This window comes from Aythya ferina (genome assembly GCF_964211825.1).
Source record: "Aythya ferina genome assembly, chromosome: Z".
NCBI classification, from domain to species: Eukaryota; Metazoa; Chordata; class Aves; order Anseriformes; family Anatidae; genus Aythya; species Aythya ferina.
This window is the reverse complement of record NC_140299.1, coordinates 68,844,692-68,858,735: the sequence shown is the minus strand read 5'-3', so window position 1 is coordinate 68,858,735 and position 14,044 is coordinate 68,844,692. Positions and strand designations below refer to the sequence as shown.

Here is a 14,044-nt window from a genome sequence, read left to right as displayed (position 1 = left end):
TTTTTTTTTTTTTTTCCCCTACTATATCTGGCTTTTACCTTAGGCCGTGATAAAGAGAAAGTTATGTGCACAAAAAGGTATCTCGAGGCTGTGGGAATGCTAAGAGATTTCAAAAATTCCTCTCAGGATCCAGACTTCACACAGGTTAGAAGTTACTGCCTTTTGGCTCCTTGTTTTATATCTTGCTATATTTTAATGCAACTATTGTCTGTTTTTCACAGAAACTAAAAATAATCAAGGGACTTTTTATCCTTCTATTCCTTTGGCTTGATCTGCACAACAGTCTTACTCCACTGGGCTCTGAGTTGAGTCAGCTGGTCTCCAGGTGTGAAAATGCAGGCATCAGTATAGACTGGCTGTCTGTTGAGCTGTAGCTGGTGCAGATACCATGACTGGTTCCATGGTGTTATAAGAATTTCAGTCCAGACTTGAACAGAGCTCTTGAAGATGGTGTGGATGTGGTCTCTGTAGGCCTTGTCCCAGGTTTACTGTTCGTACATTCAGCAACGTATTTTACTGTGTGAATCAGGACAATTAGAAGCTCTGTTTGGTAACTGCAGACCACACAAGTTGTATTCTATGAAAGAAAATCAAGATCTTAGTTTTTGTCTAAATATAATAAATAAATAAATAACATAAATATAATAAAAAATATAATAAATAAAATGGAAATAAACTACAAAAACAAAGCTGAAACATGGATGAGGAGTAAGAAAATAGGATAATCTCTAATGCTTCACAGTAGACTGTGAACATTTTCCCTAGAATCAAGACAAATAGTCTGGTCTGGTTTATGGCAATACCAGGATTTCTCCGCATCATTGTTTTATGAAAAGAACCCTGCTGCTAACGTCTGAAAGGACTTAATTCTCAAAAAGATGTACGTTGTTCAGATGCTTCAGTCACGCATCCATTTTTCAATAACTGGGCTACTTTTGAGAGCCATACCTGGGAGCAAGCAGGGTCTAAAAGTAGAACTGTTCCTTTGCTTTTGATCTTTCCCTTCTCATATGTCTCAGATAATTTCTACAAAAAAGAATACAAAATTTTCAGATTTAGCCTTGATTCAACAGCAGAGGCAAGTACACCTGTGGCTTAACTGGCTTCAGCATGTTATGCAGTACTGAACCCCTCTCTGTTTCTCTTACTGAATAGGTTGTTGAGTTGGATCTTCATACTGTTGTGCCTTGCTGCAGTGGACCAAAAAGACCCCAGGACAAAGTTGCTGTGTCAGATATGAAGAAGGACTTTGAGACTTGTCTAGGAGCGAAGGTAGGGACTAGGAACATTTGGATCTACAAAGTCATATGTGCTTCTAAAAACACATTTTGAGGAACTACATGTTGAGGTTAACTAGTGAGCTCTTTGCTTGCCTATTTAAAAAGTGAATGAGATCGTTTGGTGCTTGAATGCAGTTCAGAAAATGACATCAGTGTTCATTTTGTGTATTCCTCTCACATGAAAGCGTTCCTTTTCTACTGAACTATGAGTTCCTTCTGATTTTAGACAGCTCTTAGGCCCAATGTGTGTTCAGTGTGCAGAAGGGATTTCTGAAATAACTACATTGGGTATTAGTAGTAGAGGGGTGAAGTAGATAATGCACTGACCTGTGTGCTAACTGCCCAGCTCTACGTCCAGCTTTCCAAGCGGGTTATGATCTGAGCTCCACAAGGTAGTTTTGCTTCCAGTATTCAAATTAGATTCAGCAGTTCAATACTGCTTCTGTCTCCATGTCTCTTCCGCGTTGGTGATAAAGACAGAAAAAAAGACATTTTGAGAAATAAATACTTCTTCTACCTCATCCAGTCAAAAATAGGCATTGAAAGAAGAGCAAAATTTTATTTTGAATCAATATGCCCAGACATGCAAGTTTCCAAAACCAGTTTGAATCCTTCCCTGACATAGTTATCCTCTCTGGTAACCTTATACAGTAACCTTACCTGTTAGATGGCAGTACAGAACTCTAGTGATGTAAATGAAGAAACTTAAAACTGCAGTGAGTCTCATAATTCTTGATTTGTTACATGTTCCAAACTTAATTAAGCGGCCTTATCCTTCCCAATCTCTAAGCATAACGTTTTATGCTGCAAACAGTGGCTGCTTGTTCTTTATCAGATTTGCCTCTCAAGTCAGCTTGCAGCATAGGTTTGTGCTGTTTGATACTCAATGTTTAAAAATCTGACGTGTTACAGCTGAAATCTTAGGACTAGATTTTATCACAAGACTAGCCTGACGAGTCTTTGCTTTCCAATGTGTGGTCAGGAATCTGGTGCAAGTGCAGCTAGAAGCATCTGAGCACCAGTAAACAGAGAATGGGATATAGATCTCATGGAAATGATTTTTGTCCACTACTTTGACCAGAGATGCAAGCTTTCACCATCAGTGCAAGTAATTGGTGTGACTAACACACACTTCTCATTGATGAAGTTCGCATCTCATTGCTAATTTCCAGTCAAAATATTAACAACATCCTTTGTATTCTTCCTTTCTCCTCTTACAGCAAGGCTTCAAGGGATTCCAGATTGCCCCAGATCGACACAACAGTGTAATGAAATTTAATTTTGAGGGCTGTGACTTTGAGCTCACTCATGGTTCCGTAGTGATCGCTGCCATTACGAGCTGTACTAACACCAGTAACCCCTCAGTTATGTTGGGAGCAGGTAAGTACATTTGCTCAGTTTTATGCAGAGTAGTTTCTCTGTGGCTCTGGCTGTGTGTTGTGAAGATTCAAATACATCACTGATGCTGTTTTCTTCATTTGGCATGCTAAAACAGAGATTAGTCCCTAAGGGGTAGCAGAATAAATTCTGGAAATAGTAGCTGGAAATGTGAGTTGAAGAAAACGTACTTTTCCTGCACTGTCTTCTCTACAGGACAAGCTGGAACTGAATTAACCAGCACAGAAACAGCTATAAAGCTCTTCTGTGACTGGAGCTGAGGAGAGGCTATTGAAAGTCAGAGAGCCACGAGAAAAGGGACAGTAAAGAAGGGTCTGTGAGTTTAAGACTGGAGGTACTCTTATCTACCAGCAGACTACAGAAAATACTCTTAGCTAGAGATGTATTGAGCTGTCAGTGCAGGAGTCTGAGGGCACCTGGGGACAAGCAAAGGAGGAAAACTGCGTTCTCTGGGATTTCTGTCTTTCAGAGCTTTGTCATTTTCACATTAACTGCATCCAAGAAGTGGTCAGAGGTGTACTTTGTCCCCCACTCTTGTGCTTATCACTGATCAAACACTATAATACAGTTAGTATGAATTTGTTGCACGAAATTTCAAGTCATAAAAAGCAGTTACATTTTGGTGGCAGAACATGGTTCATTTCTAACCTGTACAGTGTAAGCTGAAAACTGCTCATTGCAAATGTGTGCTTCTGGCAAGAAAGTATGAATGGAGTCAGCTGAGTGGGCTTGGACTGTCTTATCCCAGTTCATCTCCCTTTCTCAGGTTCTTCAATATATGTCAACGTGTATTTCGTTCTCTCCTTTGCAAATATGTGCACAGAAGTTACCTGCCACTGTTAAGATCGTCACTACGTTAGGGCTTCCTAGTTTGTAAGACTGTAGGATGTAAGCTTATTTTTTACAAAAATCTGAATGAATGTGTAATGGGTAATACAAGAGAGGATGTCTGAAGTTTCTTTAATTTCTCTTGAGTTCCTGTGTGGTGCTGGAAAAATCTTAATCTTGTGGACAACCTCTAACAACAGTCACTTTGTGTCTCGTTTGTCTGTGATGTGACCTGTCCTTGGGCTAGCATCTTTCTCTGGGATTCTGCAGTATCAGTAGCTCACCCCTTTCACAGGCATGATCTGTCTTTTAATTCCAACAAGCAGGGAATGGGATGATCACCTTCCAGAAGCTGGGAGATGGGAAAGGGAGAGAAGACTCTTTCTTAGTCCTTTGAGAGGAACAAAATTAAAGTCTCTCAATTCACCTGCCCGTGACAGGACAACCAAATCAGCACTCTTTTTCTCAGGTCCATCCTGATCATGATCACAGAAGTTGAGCTGTGTTTATTTCTTCTGAGGATCAACAAGTAGGTTTCCTCCAGGCAGACTCTCCTTACTCTGTCTTGTTCCTTTAGTTCCAGGTGGGTGTATCCCTCAGTTGTTCCACCAGCACAGGGCACAGTTTCCTTAGGTGTTTGGCTCCCAGCCTAATGGTGTGCATTTTTAACCCTCTCCTCTGCGGCAGTGGTGATGCTGATCTTTCAGCTTGCTCAGCTTAATAGCTCTAAGGGTTTAACATGCAGAAAGCTCTGCAGCTGCAAATGAAGTTGGTACTTTGAACATGTTCACTGTAACATAGTGCACAGCAACCAGTTCTGCTGCCTTTCCATACAGTGAGCAGCACTTAAGCTTTGACTTTGTAAAGAGGGGAAGAAAAATTCTCTCAGTCTCTGGTGACTGTGCACTGTGATGTTTAGAACCCTCAGAGATGCTCACAGAAAAGATGATCATTCCACTTTCAAAGTGGGATTTCAAATTAAATTAAATAAAACATTCGGTGCACCAACACTTACTAAACAAGCTAAGAGAAATCCAGAATATGAATAGCTGTTTCAAACAACAACAGTGTATCCTGTGCGCTAAATGGTATTTGAGGGTTGTGTGTCTGTGGGAACAATGAGTGTATGTTATAGAAGCTTTGTCAGCCTAATCTGACTCTAAAAAAGTTTTGGACTAAGGTTGCTCAAAGTAACTTAAGTTCTATCATTTCCTTGCCTTTTAGTGTTTGACTTTGCATTCTTTTTAGAGGTGGTATTTGCAGGAAAATGGAAGCCAGCACTTTCAGACAGGCTCTCAGGTTCAAGAATCATTATCTTGATCATGGTCACCTTTTGAAAGTTACCCAAGAGAACTGGAAAGCTCCAGTTTCCACAGCTTTCTCTGACACCTACGAAGCTTCAGCAATTTCAGGGATAGAACTTTTTTTTTTTTTTTAATATATTATCTACCTTTATGCCTCCAAATCTAATAGTCTAGTCCTTCTCACAGCACCGAAAGTGAAGGTCTCCAGGTCATGTCTAACACAGCTGCCAAATGGTCGACAGAAACAAACCAGTTTGATGATATCTTTCTGCTGGAGATGATGTTGGATCAAAGCAAAGATGACGTCTATTTTCTTATCTAAGTGGGTGTGTGAGAGAGAAAATGAGGCATGGGAATACGAAGTTTTGCATAGTTTGCATAGTTGCTGCTCGTTTTATGTCCATCCTGGGAAAGAGCTGGAGACGATTTGTTTTCTGAACATTCCTCTGCATATGGCCTGTTCATTTAAAAGGAAGAAGGTCAGGGTAAATATGTTTTTGGCAACTTAATCACCTCTATGCACATTACAAATCAGGAGTAGTAAAACAGCACTCCTGTAACAAGCTGCAGATTGTGAGATAGCTTGTTTGTGACAAGGGCCAGAGTTTCTGCCCTGAGATGCAGATGGTAACGATTGTACCAAGCCATATACTGGTAGTTATTTCAGGTCTGGGTCAGTAGACAGCCGTAAGTGGGAAGGTAACAATCCTTCATTGCACTTTCTGTGAGATGTTTGTCTGGTGGCTGATGTTCACTTAACTGTTTGAGTTCTGGATGTCTACATGTTGCCCCAGTGTGAGTGCACCTTGGCAAATGCAACTTCATGTGGCTTTCCAGTGGAGCAGAAATTGCAGGCTGGATTTACAGTACGGCAGAACACTTGAGCTCTAGCTGGTTCCTCAGGGATTAGTGCTGTAGTTAGCTGTGCCATTTCATTGCTGGAAATTGAATCATTTCTGTTTTCCAGCTATTTAATGGCACTGCTGTTGATCTGTTTATCCACCGAACTATATTACTTCCAGGAAAAACTACAACTATCATTTTCATTTTTCAGGATTGCTTGCTAAGAAAGCTGTTGAAGCTGGTTTGACAGTGAAGCCATACATTAAAACCAGCCTGTCCCCGGGAAGTGGAGTTGTTACTTACTATCTGAGGGAGAGTGGAGTTATGAGTTACCTTTCTAAACTGGGGTAAGAGCACTTTTCTTACTGTTGTCCAATGGCTGCTTAACTGCACTGACAAGTGCTGCAACAGAACAACCACTTCTTTGCACAACTTAAAAGCTATGTCAGGTGCCCTACGGCGTGATCCTGCACAAGTTAACGCGTTGCTGTTGTGCTGGCTGACTTTGTGGTAACTTGGAAGAGTGATTGCTGCATTCTATAGCTTCTTGAAGGCTCATGTTCTTACACAGGAAAATATTTTCTTTTTTTTTTTTTTTTTTTTTTTCCCCAGAATAATGATTTTTAAATAGCACAAATGGCAAAATATTATAGTCTATCTTGCTAGATAAAACATTTTCCCGCTCTTCACTCTGTTCACTCTGTGTACCTGGAGAATCATTGCAATGATAAAAATGGAGCATTCTTAAAAATTCTGTTTACAGTAGCAATTTATTTGTTAAAACTGAACATCTTCTGAAAGTAACCCTACCCAATTACTTAGTTAAACACCTTACTACAAAATTTCTTTTTTTTTTTTTGCTCATGATTTCTGTGCTCTGTCTAGGTTTGATGTGGTGGGTTATGGCTGTATGACTTGTATTGGCAACAGTGGGCCCCTACCAGACTCCGTTGTTGAGGCCATTACGCAGGTATGCATCAGTCAGATTTTCCTGTGCAGTTTATTTAGATAAGCTGTTCTCTGTTGTGTGCTGTACTTGAGCTAAACCTTCTCACCTGCATGCAAAGTAAATTCAGTTTATATTCAATTTTCTATGGGAGGTGCTTTGGGGTCTTGTGGAAGGAGAGAGCTGTGTGACTGTCCAGTTGTTGGTGTTGCAGCACAGGACAGCTCTGCAGACCTGTTGTGCATGTGGAGTCTGCAAGCTCTGCAGCTTCCTTTATCTCAAATTCTTGCAGGGAGACCTTGTAGCAGTGGGTGTACTGTCTGGCAATAGGAATTTCGAAGGGCGTGTCCATCCCAACACCCGTGCTAACTACCTGGCCTCCCCACCACTAGTGATTGCCTACGCAATTGCAGGGACCATCCGGATCGACTTTGAGAAAGAGCCTTTGGGTAAGACACTGCTGGGATGCTTATAAATGGAACCCGTTGGAATTGAGCTCTTCAGAAATGCTTGTCCTGTGGAGATGCTTCAAATGCCTGAGTATATGCCTCTGGGATACAAAGCATACCAAGTGTTAAGCAACAGAGTAATAATGGAGTCTGTATGTTGGAAGAAGGGAAAAAATAGGTCTGACCAATATTTTGATTCGTTGGGGGATATTTTAATTATATCTGGGTGATGGCCTCTCATGAACAGCCTGACCTTGCAGACTTTCTTTGAGTAGACGGTTCAACTCAAGACCCTTTCTAACCTAAATTTTCCTTCAAGTCATTCTGGCAGACTAGTGGAAATCGCAGAAGAAAAAAAAAAAAAAAAAGACATTATCAAGGCCCTCTTCTGTCAGTCTTGTAGATGAAAAAGAGTGCTTCTCATGAGTCCTGGTTAGGCTAGAAGGACCACATAACTGAAGGACATGACAAGATATACTTTTCTTTTTCTTTCTTTCTTTCTTTTTAATGGAACATTTATAGAACAGATATAACAATACCAATTTCTACAGGAATAAATGCTTCGGGAAAGAAGATTTTCCTAAAAGACATCTGGCCAACACGAGATGAGATTCAGGCTGTTGAGCGTCAGTTTGTTATTCCTGGGATGTTCAAGGAGGTCTACCAAAAAATAGAGGTGAATTAATCCTCAGGGAAGTGGTTTGATTGATGTGCTGTGCTATTCTGAAGAGGTCAGATAAGGTGGTCTTGGCAATGAAATGAATATTTTCCTTCTGTTCCTGTTGCTGTCATGTAGTTCATGACAAGTGTTGAAATGAGATTTTATTTTATTTTTTTTATTTTTGTAATGGCTTCTGGTTAGTTAATTGGTTCTTATAGCGAGTCACATCCTGTAAATTGCTTCTTAATGATTTTCTAATGTAATGTGGAGATGATGGGCTCTAAACAGTAATTCCAGGCTGATATTAGAAGGTGAGATATTCCAGCCTCACAAATACTTCTTCCTGAGCTGACAAAATTCATCTGCATTACCTAATACCATTCATGCCAGAGGAGAACTTGTGCTTGGTAATATCTTTCTGCAGGTCTTCCTCAAGTGGTAAAACAAAATGTTCTTTAGGTTTACATGTTAGGAAAGCTTAAGGTTAATGATAAATACACTTGAGAGTTATAAAGTGCTATCTGTAAACATACCACAGACAAATGTCAGAAAACTGGATAAGCAGCTCTTCTGTAAGTTAGGGAGGGTACTTGATTTTAATAGGATAGGTAGAATCATTTGAAAAAAAATAATAATTATAATGTCATAAGAACTTCCCATAGTGCAAATGCAAGACTTCTTGCTGAAGTCAAATTTGTGGTTTTACCTGGAATCTGAAATGATTCCATTACTTCTGAAAACTTACAAAATTAATGGGATGTTTTTGTGTGTTTTTTCCAGACAGTAAATGAAGCTTGGAATGCCTTAGAAGCTCCCTCAGACAAGCTATACACTTGGAATCCCAAGTCAACGTACATCAAATCTCCACCTTTCTTTGATGGTCTGGTACGTGCACACTTTCCCTTTGAATCAAGGCAAACTTAATGAATGTTAAAGAGGAAGCAGAGGCACTTTAAGGGGCTTGGGAACATCCACCATAGCCTACTAAGACCTTGTTTCTCAAATGTTAGCATCACACCCATTGTATTCTTTTGAATTCAAAGGCACAAGTGAAAATTGCACTGAAGATTGCAAGGATTCTGTCCCTTCAAGACTTTTGAAAATTCTCCTTTCTTTTTAAGCTGGAGTAGTATTAAGTAGTAATAAAGCAAGTGAAGGAAAAGGAAAAGAACCCAAAGATCTTTCTGTCTTACACTAAATAGTTCAGTGCTCAGATTGCAATTTCAGCACTGTTTAGAAGAAAATGCAAATTTCAGTGTATGCAGATGTCCTGGAATCCGGGATTCATTCATGAACTTCTGTGTTCATGCATGTTCTGTTGAAGCTCCCATCTAACTTTTTTTGCCTCATCTATTTTATACATGCATGAACTTGCTGACAAGCACCCATAGTATCTGGTTTTGTTCAAGAGCACCTGCAATTTTAATAGTGTTTTTTTTTTGTCTTCTAGCTTGTATGAAAAGAGAAGCTCTATTTTGCAAATTTCTATACATATCTTGCCCTTTTGAGAAAGATAATGGAATTATATGTCATGTTTTAATGATTCTCTTTGTATATGTTGTGGCTTAGACTTTGGCTCTTCAGACCCCCAAAACTATAGAAGGTGCTTATGTCCTGTTGAGTTTTGGAGATTCTGTGACAACTGACCACATATCTCCAGCTGGGAATATAGCAAGGAATAGTCCTGCAGCACGTTATTTGACCAGCAGAGGGTAAGCAGTACTTCTTGTGATTTTTACAAATTGATAAGAGGAAACAAGCCACAATTACTACAACATGTTACAGGCACATGTATCTGCTGTCTGTTCACATACACTGAACATTGGATGGTGCCTGGAGAATATGTAAAAGAAGACAGAAAAACATTCCTATCTCTGCTGTTTCAGCAGCTGCCACTGATCCTAAGAGCTTGTGTAGGGTATGCAGATGATATACAGGCAAGCTAAAGGCCTACATATAGAGAGGGGAAGATGATGCTAGTTTTTGTAGTAATTCAACTTGTAAATACGGAAATGAGTATTTTTCTCCCTATGGTCATATTCCTTGGAGCCAACAACTGATTCTATACTCAGTTCTCTTAGCAAGTGCAGTGATACTGCATATGTGGGATATGAATTACAGAACATCAGGAAGTTTAGGTTTTGGTGCAGCTGCCGTACCTGGGCTTGCTGAGTCTACCTGTTCTGTCTTCACATGTAATATGTTGGGTTTATTCTCTGGATTAATACTTCTTACACCTTCAGTGGTATTTTGAGGGACAGCACTGACATTTTAGAAATGTTTTCACTGCAATAAATCTGGAGAGGAAATTGGTTAAAACTGTGTGGTCTACTGACAAGTAACTGTTTTGGCCTCTTTGGCCCACTACTATCAGTCACTTTGGAATCTAAGTAGCTCCCCCATGTTACAAAACAGATGTTGTATTTCATAGCTGCCTTATGGATATAGCCCAATACAAACAGTCCATTTTTATGTCACATTCCAACATTTTTTTTTCTTTATTAGTTAGGATGGAGTCTTCCCATATTCCTATTTCCAAATGAAATTTTTCTTCCTTAGTCCTAACTTCCAGCAAGGCTTTCTCTTTGCCTTTTAGACATGTAGCACAGTGGTGTATCTATCTTTGACAACGCAGCTATATCTGTGTGTCAGTATCAGAATCTATTTTGTAGGGCAAAGGGTGAGAATGCCATTGAAGCTGCTTTCTGTGCCCAGGCTAAGTATGCAAACTTTCTCTCTCTCTCTCTCTTTTTTCTTTACTCTTTTTCTTCCAAGAAAACTGTAGAAGTATCAGATAACTGGATATTACTGCCATGATGGGAACTGTTCATATGTGCCTCAGAAACACCAGTTCCTCATTTTACCTTAAAATACAGAGTTCTTCAGTCAAAAACTAACACATTTTCATTTTTCTCTTTTCCGTTAATAGCTTGACTCCTCGAGAGTTCAATTCTTATGGCTCCCGCAGAGGGAATGATGCTGTCATGGCTAGAGGAACCTTTGCAAACATTCGTCTGGTGAACAAATTTATTGATAAACAGGGACCTCAAACTATCCATTTCCCTTCGGGGGAAACGGTAAGTAATACATGCTGCTTTAAGATGAAGCTCACTGATGGCTGAATTAACACTAGCTTTCCTCCTTACAGCTTAAGTCATTTAGTTAAGTGCCTTTTAAGTAAAGCTAATAAGGGGAATGGAGATGTATTGACTTAGGGCAGCAGGTCACACATACCTACATAATGAGGTGCTATCATGCTTATCAGTGGAGAGAATAACCATTGTAGAAGTGACAGTAAAATGTGCAGGTGTGTGGTAGGAATGAGTTCAAGCTAGAAGTCACATAGTGCTGTGTAACTAACATCCTTAACATGCAGCTCGGCAGAAAGTGTGGGCTTCAGCTCTTTATGTGATAACATGTTTTCCTCGTGTCCCCAGAACTGTATTTCTACCCAGAAAAAGTATATAAAGTGTTTGGTATTTTCATTCCAGCTGGATGTGTTTGATGCTGCAGAAAGATACAAGCAGGCTGGCCATCCTCTGATTGTGCTGGCTGGGAAGGAGTATGGTGCAGGAAGTTCCAGAGACTGGGCAGCCAAAGGACCATTCCTCTTGGTGAGTAACTACAGTAAACTAGAAGAAGGACAATATTTGGAAGTTAATTAATCTTTTGTGAAGAGTAGCTTATAACCAGTATCCTGGGTAGCTTGATAGTAAAAGTTAGTTTGAAATATACGTGTCCAAGAGCCACAGCAGAGTTGCAAAGCGATTTAAATAATCATAGAGCCCATTCAGGCAGGAAATCTTGACTGATCTTCATCTAGCCAGAAAGCCCATTTTTCTTTACTGTTGCATCATGCAACCCAGTACACCTTGGGTCTGCTTCCAGGTGCTTTTTTCAGCTTGCTTACCAGGGAAGATAAAAAGTATAAGTGAAGAGTAGTATTAGTGAACATGAAATTTAGCATTGCTTCAACACGCAGGTTGCAGGAATACTTACCAATATTGTGATAAGATTATAATACTCAGGTACAGTGGAGTATCTGTTTTCTCTGTCCTGTCCTGTACCATTCAGCAGCCTCTCCGAACTCTGATTCAGGTTTTCGCAGTGTGAGATTTTTGAATGCAATAGTTTTGTATATTATTATACAAGGCTTTAGGACAGTTAGTGTTTAAGATTATGTTTGTCTAATTTTTTATTTTTCGCCTTCCTTCAGTAGTGAATTTTTGTCTTAACTGTATTAACATGCAAAAATGTAGAAATCAGTAACACTGCAACCTGGAACATGTACTGTAGGAGGACAACATTGAATTAACAAGACCTAGTGAAATGACTACAGGTGCTCTACATAAAACACATTAAAGAGGTACACAGGATTTCAGAAAAAGTGCCTGTAATTTTTTGACAATCTTTCTTTTAAATATGTTTGGAAATTGACATATAAGCAATTCATTCTAGAGTCTGCTGTTGGACAGACTTATTGCCTCTAACAGTAGCTGGTAAATGAAAGGATGGGAACTCAAACATACCAGTTGCCTTCCTTTGAGCACAGAAAAGCTATCTTGAACCATGCAGATAAATATGCATTTTGTGTACTTCCCAGGGTGTCAAGGCTGTGCTTGCTGAAAGCTATGAGAGAATTCACCGGAGTAACCTAGTAGGGATGGGAGTGATTCCTCTGCAGTATTTACCTGGAGAAGATGCGGCGACTTTAGGACTCACGGGAAGGGAGCGTTATACAATTATAATTCCTGAAAAACTAAAACCGCAGATGAACATCCAGATCAAGGTATGAAATGCCTAAGGGCTGAGTGTTCTACAGCACTATGATTTCAACCAAAGTAACTGTCTCTTCAAACAACATGCCTTCCAGTAAGCTTCTCTCTTTTTAGTAAGGGAAGAGAATCAAGACAAAGGCAGAGGGGATGAAAACAGTCATTCTAAGAGAGATTTGTTATGATGGGAGTTAAAAGCAGTATGACCAAACTGTTTCAATCAGCACAAAGTAGTCTATAGCAAGTAGTCTGGAGTAGTCTACAAAAGTTGTTTACATGTATATCTCATTAACTGTCCTGAAATGGAAAAGCCTTGATCCCAATGAATTCATCAGCTTATCTGGAAGAAACTAAATGAGTTTTCATTAAAACTGAAGTAGTTTTATTCACTTCTTGCACTCATCTTTGTGCTTTTCTTATTCCCATGCTAAGCTCGATAGAAAGTTAATGAAATTAGTATTGCTGTTGTACCGTAGCCAGGAAAATGACCATATAGAAAGGGTGATCAGCTTTCATGCCTCTAGGCTTGAAATCAACAATAAATCTAAGAGAGGCAGTAAATGCAATGCAAAGAGTTTGGTTTGTTTCAAACAAACTTCCTCTGAAGCATCTGGCTGTGGTATAGTGTGGCAACTTGTCCTAAAAAAAAACAATCTTACATCTAGTCCCTCTTCACTTTGGCTTTCTATCACAGTTTTTTCTTTTGACTGCAAAACTGTCATAATATCCTCTATCTTATTATTATGTCCTGTAACATGTGGAAAGTTCTGCTGCTTGAATGACTCTCTTTGACCCCAACAGCTGGATACTGGGAAAACCTTTCACGCCATCATGAGGTTTGACACTGACGTGGAGCTCACTTACTTCCACAACGGTGGCATTCTGAACTACATGATTCGTAAAATGGCATCCTAATCAAAAGCATTAAGCGAAGCCGTCCAGGTAAAGCCTGCTTCTGGTGAACGCAATAAAACCATGTAGTTATCGTGAATTTAAAAGTGTGAACCATAAAATGAACAGTGTTGCTTGTTTGTTTGTTTGTTTTTTTTAACAAGCTTTTTGAAAGGCTTGTTCACAATGCTGAATGATTCTGTGTATCAGGAAACTGGACACCAGTTTAAGTCTTACCAGTTAAAGAAAACAACCTTTTATTACTTTTGTATGGTGGTTGGCTTGACTTACCTTAGAATACTGTGCAAAAGTCATTAAAATACTGATGGAATCTGTGGATCTGTTGGAGATAATGTGCTGATTTTATATATTTCGTCCATTTACTTTGACTCTGAAGTTCAGTTCTCTGCTCATATCAGTGGTCCAAAAACTAACTGACAATATACAATTAATTTTTATTCTTTCCTGATTACCTGATATTGACTCGCTTTCTTATTCAGTTGACCAGAATCTGAATCTAATACTGAAATTAATTATTTAGCTGTTTATTAATTTAAAAAAAAAATGTGAACTCTGTTCCTTTTAAAACCTAAGCCTTTGTGAAAAGGTGGACCTATTGGGGATAATATTTCTAATGGATAAAATAAAACTTATTTTAAAGGAGCTTGG

The 14,044-nt window shown here is 39.3% G+C and overlaps 1 protein-coding gene across 1 annotated transcript in view; it reads left to right on the top strand.

Moving 5' to 3' along the window:
• The window catches only part of ACO1 (aconitase 1), a 35,884-nt gene extending 21,846 nt beyond the window's left edge, over window positions 1-14,038 (top strand). Inside the window, exons 9-21 of the mRNA XM_084504048.1 lie at window positions 44-144; window positions 1,156-1,272; window positions 2,501-2,660; window positions 5,865-6,000; window positions 6,539-6,623; window positions 6,892-7,048; window positions 7,600-7,724; window positions 8,490-8,594; window positions 9,279-9,421; window positions 10,639-10,786; window positions 11,201-11,323; window positions 12,313-12,498; window positions 13,286-14,038. Of these exons, the coding sequence (XP_084360174.1) occupies window positions 44-144; window positions 1,156-1,272; window positions 2,501-2,660; window positions 5,865-6,000; window positions 6,539-6,623; window positions 6,892-7,048; window positions 7,600-7,724; window positions 8,490-8,594; window positions 9,279-9,421; window positions 10,639-10,786; window positions 11,201-11,323; window positions 12,313-12,498; window positions 13,286-13,399 (1,700 nt within the window). The 3' untranslated portion in view covers window positions 13,400-14,038. The remainder of the gene's footprint in view (window positions 1-43; window positions 145-1,155; window positions 1,273-2,500; window positions 2,661-5,864; window positions 6,001-6,538; window positions 6,624-6,891; window positions 7,049-7,599; window positions 7,725-8,489; window positions 8,595-9,278; window positions 9,422-10,638; window positions 10,787-11,200; window positions 11,324-12,312; window positions 12,499-13,285) is intronic.
• Window positions 14,039-14,044: the final 6 nt, after the last annotated feature.